We start from the raw sequence: 12,219 nt of genomic DNA, 5'->3' as shown, positions 1-12,219 counted from the left end.
AAAGAGCTTGCAGTTCGGCTGGAGCGCGAATCAATCTACGCGCGTAACGTAATGCCTTTGATCGCGTTAGAGGAAAAGACGATACGCGTGAACTTACGCGTTGGTGTCCATTTCGTAATCCTTGGCCTTGGCAGCGTGCTTTCGTCTGCATCGGCAGAACAAAAGCAAGAGAGCGGCGAAAAGCAAGAAGACCGCGCCGCTGACTACCAGAGCGATCAGCGTCGGCGTGGCAAGAGCACCAGCTTGCGCTATATAAGACGGGCCGACTGTTTAACAGAAAGATTGGCGAGGCTAAGGATCAAAGCGTACCACAAAACATCTCATATTGTACGAGATCTCGATCGAAAGAGAAGAGAAGAAGAAGAAGAAGAAGAGAAAAAAAAGGACGAAGAGAAAGAGAAAAAGAGAGAACGAATTTGCACGTACAAACATGTTTTATGGCCGATGAAAATTCTAACAATCGAACTCACTTTCAGCTTCGGCATATTCCCCGCACTTTTGTCGATCGGCCTTCAGGCATACCCTGACTCTGAGACGCGGCTCCGAATCCGAAGATTCCGGATCGTCCAGGATACCCTCTCTCTGCGTAGGCGCGTTTCCCGATACTTCCAAAGGCCACTCCTCGACGATTCTCCACGAATTGTCCGTTCCGTCGAATTTCTCGATCGAAGCTACCAAAGCTAGACAAGTCGCACCGATGTTTATAGCCAGGGTTCCGGTCTCAGGGTCATAGCTGACGCGAAGCGGCGTAGGTATCTTCGCTACCGCCGTAGTGGCGACCACCTCGTCCGAGTAGTCCGAATGATTCTTCGTGTTGTAGACCTTGACTTTAAAGGTATAGGTTTGATGTTGCTCGAGATTCGTAACGTTGCAAGGATTCGATCTCCTGCAATCTATTTCGAGCCACTGTCCGGCCGGTCCTCTAGGCGGTGTGCAATCAGGAGTTATCACTTCGTCACCTCCGGCTACTCTCCGATAAGAAACGAAATATTTCGTTATTGGCAGACCACCGTCGAAACCTAATTCCCAAAGTAACGCGACGTGAGTCGGACCGATATCCATAGCCGTGATGTTGATCGGCCTTTCAGGTGCACCCTTAGGTTGCAATCTGATCGTCGAAGTAATGCTACCTTGGGCGTTCGCTGCCCGACAAGTATAATCACCGTAATCCGATTGTTTTATATTCGTCATTCTTAAAACCGAGGTATAGACGTCGTAATTGTCGCTGCTAGTAGATATCTCGTAATGGCCATCGCTCGACGATCCTTGTAACGTCGCCGCGTTATTGCCAAAACTCCATTGAAATTCCGGCTTTGGCCAGGCCTGAACTTTACACGCAACTTCGGCGGTTTCGCGTAAATTGTATGCAACCTTTCCGTGCTGATGTAGAATTATCGGCTCGTGTTCGACCTTCAACATCATCGTCGACTCGACCTTCTTTACTTCGTTCACGAAAACGCACGTGTACTTTCCTCTGTCGCTCGCTATGATCTCGTCCGTCTGCGGACGAGCATGACCCAAAAAACTCAATGTAGAGTTCACGGTTATCACGTTACCATGACCTTCCGAAGCGGTCGTTATCACTTTGTACAATCTTTCGTCGGCTGTTAACTCTTGGTCGTCCTTCAACCAACGCACGCTAGGCCTTGGCTTTCCCTGCGCCACGCACGACACTTGAAAAGAAGATTCTCCGACTCTGCGAATAGAAATAGAGGAAGCAAACGTAGAGGCGCGTGCGTGTGTGTGTGTGCGCGTGTGTGTACACCCACATACAGAGAGAGAGAGAGAGAGAGAAATTTGACTTGCCAGTTCGAAACGATTCGTTCCGATCGATCGTGCAAACATCGTGTGCGGTTTCTACGCTTCGACGTTACTCTCAAAGGGAACTCGAATTGCTTCTTTTCTTTCCTCTCTCTCTCTCTCTCTCTGCTTTTTTTATTTTTTTCTTTATTTTCCTGCGTCGAATAAGTATCGAGAATCGCAAACTATTTATCTCTTTGAAGGTTGAATTTATTTCTCGTAGAGAATCATTAAACGCGAGAGAGAATTCGTGGGAAAGGAAAATGCAAGGATGAAGTCGCGAAAAAATAAAGAGAAAAGAGAGGAGGAAGGAGGAAATACCGTGATACTTACTTTCTCGTGACGTGAGGTTGTAATTTGGTGAGTATCTTCGGAGGTTGATGAACTGTGAGATTAACGGACGCAGCTTCGCCATTTCCGATCTCGTTCATGGCGTAACATTTGTATGTACCTTCGCTTCCCAAATGTACGGAATCGATTTCATACTTAGGCCCAGAATTTTCGGTTCTGACAGGAATGTTTTCGCCGTCACCCTCCTTCCACCATTTGTACTGGGGTTCGGGATAACCGGCTGGGCTGGCCATGCAGGTGAGAATAACTCTGGAACCTTCGACGGCTACGGGCGAGTCCGGAGTTACTCTTGCCGGTCCGGGCTTGTGTCTAATTCGAACGGTGACGTGTGCTTTGGCCGAATGATTCCTTCGTTCACCACCGGTCGGATGAATGGTATTAACCGCACGACAAGTGTAATTTCCAGCGTGATCGGCCGTGACTCGAGTTAATCTCAATATCGAACCGGATTGCCTGAACTCCGGACGACCTTCGCGGAGCCACTCGATTATGGACGGGGCTGGATTGGCCGATACGTTACAGTGTACCGTCACGGTGTCCTCCACCTGAGCGATTCTAACGCTCTCGCCTTCGATAGACACGGTCGGCGGATAAAGAACATCGAGCAACAAAGAACTCTCGCCTTTCTTCCCTAGACCGTTGTCGGCCTGGCAAGTGTACTTGCCGGCATCTTGCAACGTTACCTTTTGTACGATGTGTTGAAACGTCGTTGCGATGAAGCTACCGTCGCGCCACCAACGTACCATACCAACTACTGGTTTCGAATCCACGTGGCACTCCAATGTCGCGGTACCGTTCACCTCGACTTTCAATGGATTTCCCGGGCCTACCGTAACGCGAGGGAAGTAATTAACATCCAGCGTAACTGTGGCGTTCAATGTCTCCCCTTCTCTCATAGCACGATTTCTTACTACGCATCGAAATATAGCACGATCGTCCTCCTTCGTTGGCTCGACCAATAGCGTCCTACCGGAGTGAAGGAGAGTCGTGTTGTTACCGCGGTACCATCTCACTTCGGGTTCGGGACTACCGCCGTTCGTGTTACACTGGAGCTCCAATCGTTGGCCCTCGGTGGCGGGTGCCGAGGTTGGAGATATCGTCGGCGGTCCCGGTGCTCTTAGAACCGTCAAAGTGATATACTTCCTATGGATATCCATACCCGTACTACTCACTTTGACTCGACACTCGTATTTCCCATTGTCCCTTTCGTACGAAACATTTCTTATTTGTAGATCGTAACGGCCTTCCTCGAGGTTCATAAAGACGTTGTAATTCGGCGATAACGAACGATTCTCGATCGCCGCGTTGTCATGATTGTTGTTCGTATGGGTCAACCAGAAGCACGTTACGTTCTCCTTAGGCGGCTCGAATCGGCACTGCAACTGTACCGTCGAGCCCTCGTGCGTGTCCATCTGCGTCTCCTCGACTCGGCCCTGAGTCAGAGCTGAAACAACGATAATACGAACCTCTGTTAAACCAGTAACGCCGCTTTTCGAAGATCTCTCCTCGGACTCGAAAACAAAGAAAACATGAACGAACGAACTAGCTGGACGGAACGTCTTGAGATCGAAAGGGGATGATTTTACGGCAGACGGGTTAGCGACACCGAAGTAAATCAGGCCGTGCGTTCTGCATCGAAGGGAGTCATCGGCTCGAAACCGAGTCGTGCGACGCAAGCGTACCGATCGATAACGCTCTTCTCGTCAAAACTATATCGAATAATTTTATCGCGGTACTTTTTTATCGATCCTTTTCGATCTCTCCTCATTCTTATATTTTTATCGCGTCACGCTTTAATGTCGAATTTGTATTTCTATTATACGTCAGATCGATTCTTGGATAATTATATCAAATAGGTCGTCTAGATTTGTATATTATTTATGTAAAACTGCAGGGGGCATTGTATAATCAAATCCGAAATTACATAATACGACATCTCGAGATCGAAATAGACTCCTGGAGGAAACGTCGGATGCCACGTCGAATAATTCATTCGTCAAATTCTTCCGATCGTTTCAAATCTCTCTTAAATGCTTGCATACGTCTCAACGATGTACCTTCTTAAAAAGTTCCCCATCAAATTGGTGCTATCGCGAAATTAACTCGAGGGAAGAGGCGATGAAAGGATCGTTCCCTATCGTCATCAAAATTATATCAAATCGTTCTTGTGGAAGAATTCTCTGGGTCCTCCTCTTGAATGTCCTCTTTAATTAGCAATATACATTTATTAACAATGTTAATAACGTAAGTACGTTTAGATTCCTTATGAATGAAATTGTAACGTACTCCGTATTAGCATGAAATCGATTGTAAGGGATTAAAACGTTAGACGTATGGATCGATAGCACTACGAGTACCGTTCGATACCTCGGAACCACGAGACTTGTGATGTCCCTGCGAATGTGCTTCGTCATTGGGTCGCCTAACGGTAAAATCACCGGTTCGACTCTTTAACGATATCGAGAGAGACCTCTTCTCCTCGTCTCTCGACGTTCATTTTACGACCGAACGACTGCGGTAGTCAACTTCTTTCTTCTTTTCTTCTAGAGTTTTATATACCTCTTTCTCTCTCTCTCTCTCCTTCTCTCATATTTACGATCCATCGGTTTAACGCGATTTACTTCCGCGAATTTTCAACGTCGAAAGGAAAGAAAAAATTCTCTGAAAAATTTCTCGTTAAAAAGACGACGCGAGTCGTATCCTTGAATATTTACAATATTAATCATGCCTGGAATCTATCCCGATGTGTTGTCACAAGTGTTTTCGAAACGCTCATTGGAAATTATATCGAACGTTCGAAAAGATCTTGGATGATATTACCAATCGATTATTTCTTTCTTTCCAAGTCTTTTTACGCTGCAATTTATTTTTTTTTTTTTGTTTTTTTCTTTTCTTTTAGAATGGCAAACAATTTTCTAAGCTTGTTCTAATTTCACGGACAGTGTCGGAAAAACGTAAAGATAAAGAAGAAGAAAAAAAAGGAGAAAAAAGATACCTAATCGATTTGTAAAATCACGTAAGAACTTTTTACCACATCCTGTATAATCAATCGAGTTTCTTCGAGGAAAATTTATCTTCTAAATCGAATTTAGAAGACGTACGATCTTTTTTTTCTCTCTCTTTTTTTTCCAAAGGAACGATACTTTCCAATTGAAGAGAAGAAGTTTGTCCATTCGAAGGTGCGAACGTACAAACGTGTAGGTAACACAAATCTACGAGAGCACAAAATTTCGTATTCCTAAGACGCCTATGCTTCTTAACTCGTGCTTCGTTTCGAACGAACTCAGTATTTACCATGTCTGTGTACCAGCAGTCTCGCGTGTTTTAAATAATCCACACGCGGGCTCTTAATCTTCTTCCTTCACTCCTTTTTTTTTCTTCTTTTTTTCTTATCTTCCTTCTTTTCCTACCTTCTCGATTTTTTACAATATTCTTCTTCATATTTATTTCGTTTTTTTGACACGCTATTCATTCATACGTGCGTGTGTGTGTGCGTATAAAAAAATCTCGAAAAGATTTTCGATCGATAGTTATAGCAAAACTCCAGCGATGTTCTTGAAGATTGGATTCGTTCGTAGAGGAATAGAAAGCGCCTACGAAATGACGGACGTCCGTCCTCGATTTTCCACGTTTCACGTGAATAAAAAGAGAGAAAGAGAGAGAGAGAGAAGTATATATATATATACATATACATATATGTACAGCTGGATGCGACTGCGTACAACTCATTGGTTGACATTCCTCTACAGAACGGAATGACATAAACAGTGAAACAAGTACGAAAAGGGTAAAAATGCTCGACCAATATGCGTGTGAACTTTGTCAGTGGTTCTCAAACTAAAATGATTCGAAGGAAAGATCAAAAAAAAAAAAAAAGAAAGCAAGAAATTATAGTTCCAAAATTCTGGTCGAAGAAAAACTCGTTCAACTCGTTTTAAAGAGTTTTTAAACTAAATCGTTAAATTTAATCTGGAGTATTAAAGATGAGTAGTAGGTGGAAAGTAAGTTTTCTTTTTTTTTCTTTTTCAATTTTTCTTTTTTTTTAAGTCAATACGAACGAGTTAGTCAAAGTTCTCGAAGGAGGTACGGACGTGTAATGACGTAAGGCTCGGAGAGAAAGACAAGAGATGGTGATGGAGAAGGAGAAGGAGAAGGAGATGGAAATGGAGATGGAGATGGAGATGGGGAAGGAGAAGGAGAAAGAGGAGGAGTAGGAGAAGGAGGGAGGAGCATAGAAAGCGGGCAGAGAGAGGAGAGTAATGGCGAATAGAGGGATTAACCAAGGTGAATAGAACCATGTAGGAAGGTTTCGATGCTAAATCCTTGTATCGTTTGCTCGAACGTTTCATGCGATTTAAAAACGATTTAAAAATTATCCGAACGTACGAATATATCTTTTAAGAAGTAAAAGGGAAAAAGAGAAAGAGAGAGAGAGAGAGAGAGATAATAAAAAAAGCTTGGAATTGAATCCCATCGAATAGGAATAACTCGTATAACAATATTCGATGTATTTCAAATAAAATCGTATAAGTTATCCATTTGCCAAATGATAAAGTTACAGATTACAACAACTGCAGGCAAATCATTAGGGTGATTTATGATTCGAAAGAGTCATTTTTAACGAGCAGTAACCTTTCTCTGCAATTTCCACCTTCACAAAGCGCTCGGTATACCTACTCGTCATTTGTTATAACTCTCTCGTGCATTCCGATTGGATTGCGTAAAACGAATTACGATGGACTTGTGTAGTATAGTATTGCGTACGTACGTACGTACGTACGTACGTACGTATATAGGTATGCATAGACGTATGCACACACATTTATCCGTATACGTACGTTCTGTCTTTTCGTGTGTTCGTCATCACGAGATTCGAACGTGCATGCATTCGATCGAACCAAGAGTATAGAGATGCTCGCTCTATGCCTTTGCCGAGTCGTTAGGCGATTTCTCCCTGGAGGATTTGGATCTCTATGACAAATCGTTTCGGGATACGGATACGACGAGCTCTTCTGCACGATGAATGGAGCAACCGTTTTAGTTTCGATGTTATCAAGGTATCGGGATAACGCCTTTATGTTCGTTCAATGTCGCGTTTGCTTTTCCTTACAATTTTCTTTTTCTTTTTCTTTGTTTTCTTTTTTTATCAGTCAACGGCCTCTCCGATAAATCGATTAGTTCTCAACTCTTTTCTCATTGTACTGCATTTTCTTTTTCTTCTTTTTTTCCTTTCATTTCATTCTTTTTCCCCCTCTTGTTTGTTTAATTTTATACGAACGAAATAGTTTACAGTAGTTTGTGACGTTAATAACGTACGTACATAGACATACTGTAATAAGGGAAAATTGTATGAAAAGTTACTCTCTCTCTCTCTCTCTCTCTCTCTCTTTCTCTTTCATTGAAAAGGTTCCAGGTTGAAACTCGGTGGAAACTTATGTCGTATCCAGTTAGAAGTTTTTCGCGATACTGTAGGAAAGCATCTTATCGAACTTCATTCCGTTTCGCGTCATTAGCGCGCGCGCGCCTTCTTTAACCGAAGAGAAAAAGTGCATAGCGTGGCATCAGCGATCGTACGACGTTCGTTCGTTCTTTCGTTCGTTCGTTCGTTCGTTCGTTCGTTCGTTCGTTCGTTCGTACGTTCGTTCGTACGTTCATTCGTACGTTCATTGGTTCGTTCTTGAGCCGGTTAGGAGAATACAAAACGCTTCGGGCAACGAGACGTACGTTTTTCTTTACTTTATGTTCGAGCTTCAAGACGGATAGCTTTCCTTGCGTTTTACGCTTCTTCTCGTTCGAGCCAAGATCGAAGAAAAATCGGTTTTCTTACGGCGAATCTCGTCTTTCCCATTTTTTATCAATATCATTTTAATTCGAACGGTCGGAGACAATTTTTCTTTTAAATATAATATTACATTCTCACGCGTTTGATAATTTCCTTACAACGTTTCTCTCTCTCTCTCTCTCTCTCTCTCTCTCTCTTCTTTTCTCTTTCATTTTAATATTATAATATGGTAAATTTGTGTGTATAAAAACAAAGTAAAGGTTTGACCCTTATGAATATATGCATCTTTCCTGGTATCGTATTTCACGTTCGCGACACGCCAACACCCATGCACGTAACATAATTTTGACTTTCCTTCGCAGAGACGAGCCCCCGAGACTCGTTCGAACTTTGATTCGGAATTTATGATTTCGCGCAGGATGCGCCCTCGGTAAAGTGACATAAACTTTGCTTTATGCGTTCGCGAATTTCATAAAACGATGAAGCATTTTGCTTTAACGCGTTTTTAACTTATCTTTTTTTTTCGCGATGACACGAAGAAACCTAAAGTTATTTACAACAGATTTTTTCGCGCCTTATCGATTTCGTTACTTTTTGTTTTTTTTTTTCTTCACAAAAATTCGAACAGGTTGGATACATCCCCGATAGATATGTTGAGAATCACTGTTCATGTTGCCTCATTGACGTCGCGACGCATCTCGCGAGATAATCCTGCGGATTTACTCGAGAGACTCGTTCGAACGTTGATTCGAAATTTATGATTTCCTAGGACACACACGAACGAACGAACGAACGAACGAACGTTAAGTATAAAGTGGGTATAACATCGTAAATCGTACTTCCGTTTGCCGGACTTCGGTCAGCACGAAACTCTGCCTCGCGATTCGCGATAAGTCGAGTCGTTCGTCGCATAACTTACTTCGCTACCGGAGTCGTATTCTATGCCATCGTATTTACCGATAACAGAATCGCTCGACCGGACCACCGATCGTCTTTATCTCGAAAAAGAAGGACCTCCTGAGATACCTCCGGTCTGACCTTTAAGAACTTACTCTACTTTAATCCTTCCTGTCTCCTTCTTCTTCTTCTTTCTTTTCTTTTTTCTTTCTTTTTTTTTCTATTACAAAGTAGAAGATAATCTTTTATTAAAATCTATAACACTTTCCAAGATAAATCTTTATGTTTCTTTATCCTCTCACCTTTTCAATTATATTCTCTATTTCATTTTTAACCAAACGATTCATACGTGCACATTCATTTCAATACGTATTATAATCATCAATGAAGCGAATGAAAACGTATCTTCGTATATTATTTTTTTTTTTTTTATTTAGGATATTAGAACGGTTTTGTATTTAAAGAAAAGAGAAAAAAATGGACGAAAAAGGAACAGAAAAAAACCGGAACACGAGACGCTTGCTTAATTTGAAAAATTATGAAACTCTGTCGACGCTGAAATTTCTGTTTATGCAATCGATGTTTACGTGATATCGTATACGATGGAAAGGGACGATGGCGTTAATACGACAGAAATAAGCGGGATATCTACTCGAAGACGACGCATCATCGAGTTTCATACGACCGATCGATCTCGTTTTATTCGCTTTACTCTCTTCGAAGGAGCTTTGCGAAAGTCGAAACCGTTGACATCGATCGTTCGCCAACTTCGAGACACCGTCATCGATGTTATAAAAAATTTCAAAGGAATCATTGGCGCCAACAAAATTATCAAAATGATAGAATTATTATTATCGTCTTATACCGTTATCCTATTACAGCAGTTTAGATTTAATCGCTATGAGGAAAGGACGAGAGGGAGAGAGAGAGAGAGAGGGAGAAAATTTGGGTTTCATGACGTACGCACGTATAGTTTAGGAACATTACCAACGAAACTCCTAATGCTTCGACGGTGTTCTAATCGCGTATCCGATAATACCATACTTAAAGAGAAAGTCGAATAAATCATAATCGAAATTTATACCGTTGTAAGTATTATAATATTCCAGACATAATTTCACGCTTCGTCGATTAATAATCGAGTTGAGAATTAAGACAAACAAATAAATAAGTAACTAAATAAAAGTAGAAAAATTCTAATTATCGCATTAAATTCATATCGTTCATCCCGTTTATTTAATCTAGCGATTGTTAGAACTTTTTCGTTCGAACGACTTTATCTCTCTACGTTAAAAGATTTTTTGTGGACGAAAAAAGGGAAATAAAAAAAATTCGTTTTGCTTATCGCACCATCTCGATATAATCCGCGCTAGTTATATTGACCTCGATCATTTGAGTACACTGAAAATGTAACGCGATGAAACGAAGCGAGCTGTTCTCACCCCCCGCCACCCCACTCTCCCCCGTTATCACACGCATCGGTCATTCCGCATTTACGAAAGCGTTGACTCGCGGAAAAAATAAAAAGGAAAAAAAAAAAGACAAAAAAGAGGTACGTTACGCGCGGTTGCATCTCAGTTGCGTGTAGTACCTAGTAGATACATTGAGAGTATATACGTTGAGTACGTCACGTCACGTGGTAACGACTTCATTGATATGCGCGAACAGAACGATCAATTTTCACGGCCCTATTTGATTTATTTTTGATTTTCATTCTTCGTTAATGTTCATTAGGTTCTCTTTAAAAAATCGTTCGCTTTTTCACTTTAAATTCGTCCTTCGAGTTTGTACCTTTTTTATTAGAGAACTAACCATGAGAAATATTTTTATATAAGAGGAATAACATTATAACGTCATCGATAAATAATAATAACGATAGTAATTATTATTATTCAGAGATTTTTTACAATACGAAACGTACGAATGAATTTATTCTTATTCGGCAACAAAGTAGTATTCTCTAATTATATTGTATACGTATATTATATATGTATATATGTATGCGTATAACTGCATTATTAAATATTATTAGTCTAATGAAAAGTGCGAACGTTCCGGATATACTCACCACTGCACAGAAGTAAAATGTGCAGCACCGCTATCCGTGTGCTCCGCGTAATCCTGAAGGCACGCTTATCCATATCGAAGAGATCCTCTTTGAGAAAAAAAAAATCAAAGTTTGAATGAAAAACGATAGCAATCGCGTATACACTATTACTTTTTCTTCTTCTTCTTTTCTTCTCTCTTTCTTCTTTTCTCTTTCTTTTTTTTTATTCACTATCTTCACACGTAATCTTTTCGTTGAATATGAATATATATATATATATCTTTTTTATTTCGACGATTGTACCACACGTTTACACAAATCGAATCGAACTTTCACCTTCGATCCGAGAACACACGTTGATCTCGATCTCATTGCTTCGATCTTGCACCACATTCACCTATCCTTTTTCTTTAATTTTTTTTCCTTTTCCCCTTCTCTCCTTTTATCTGCACTTTCTTTCGCACAATCCTTAAGGACACTCTACCTCTCCACCTTCGAACTCGTTCTTTTTCACGATCACATGGTCGTAGTGATCATTAAAATATAATCCAGAATTAAAACGAAATCCAACTTGTGTTGAGAGATCCCTTCGTACGCACGACCACACAAGATACATATATGTATATATATATATGTATATACACACACACGCGCACGTACGTACGCATGCACGTACGCGCACACACACACTAGGAATTATCTCTTTAACTTTCACCATAAAATTCCTCTGAATCTTTATCCAATAAATAAAAACAAAATTTATATATATAAAATTATATATATATATATATATAAATAACGTCTTCTCTCGTGATTTAAGGGAAATAAAAAATCGCACTAAAGGATGCTAAACGGACAGAGATGGACAGAGAAAAAGGGATAGAAAAAGGGACAGAGGAGAGAGAAAAAGAGAGAGAAAAAGAGAGAGAGAGAGAGCGAAAAAAATTCAAGATAGTTCGAAGCAATGCGCACCTCTCGACGGTCGCACGGCAACTGAGCGTGGGGTCGTGCGCTGCCGTTGCAACCCCCCACCGTTTCTCACCGTCCCTCCCTTCTCGGTAGAACGACAGCCGTTGTTCGCGCGCATAGTATTCCATCTCTCTCTCTTTCCCTCTCTCTGTCTCTCTCTCTCTCTCTCTCTTACACATTTTCTTTGGTCCCGGCAAGTTCTGTAGGCCCCATGAAACGACGACGGTTGCGATCATTTTCAACGTTGATAGCGCAGTCTGGTGTAAGGGCAAGGAAGCTTAGGGCCTTCTCTTCCGTACTTCGAATAAGTGGGGGAGGGGATCTCGCCAGGGCAGGTGGTTCTTTCTCCCTAAGGCTAGGCCCGAGGGACCGT

General features: G+C 41.5%; 1 protein-coding gene and 1 long non-coding RNA gene across 8 annotated transcripts in view; one reads left to right on the top strand and one right to left on the bottom strand.

Annotated features, from left to right (window-relative positions):
* Positions 1-12,219, bottom strand: part of LOC127071019 (hemicentin-1) — a 149,446-nt gene that overhangs the window by 999 nt on the left and 136,228 nt on the right. For 6 of the 7 annotated variants that reach the window (XM_051009776.1, XM_051009778.1, XM_051009775.1 and 3 more), the window contains exons 3-5: positions 2,134-3,595; positions 471-1,696; positions 98-266 (exon numbers count right to left, since the gene is read on the bottom strand). In XM_051009776.1, coding sequence (XP_050865733.1) covers positions 98-266; positions 471-1,696; positions 2,134-3,595 — 2,857 coding nt within the window. Of the gene's footprint in view, positions 1-97; positions 267-470; positions 1,697-2,133; positions 3,596-10,898; positions 11,882-12,219 lie in introns of those variants that run through there. The other variant, XM_051009774.1, reaches the window with a different exon arrangement.
* LOC127071029 (uncharacterized) overlaps positions 1-12,219 on the top strand; it is a 70,620-nt gene that overhangs the window by 9,607 nt on the left and 48,794 nt on the right. The window lies entirely within an intron of this gene.

The sequence above is a fragment of the Vespula vulgaris genome, chromosome 20, assembly GCF_905475345.1.
Source record: "Vespula vulgaris chromosome 20, iyVesVulg1.1, whole genome shotgun sequence".
In the NCBI taxonomy this organism is placed as follows: Eukaryota; Metazoa; Arthropoda; class Insecta; order Hymenoptera; family Vespidae; genus Vespula; species Vespula vulgaris.
Note: the sequence above shows the minus strand (reverse complement) of the source record. Positions and strands in the feature narration are given on the sequence as shown.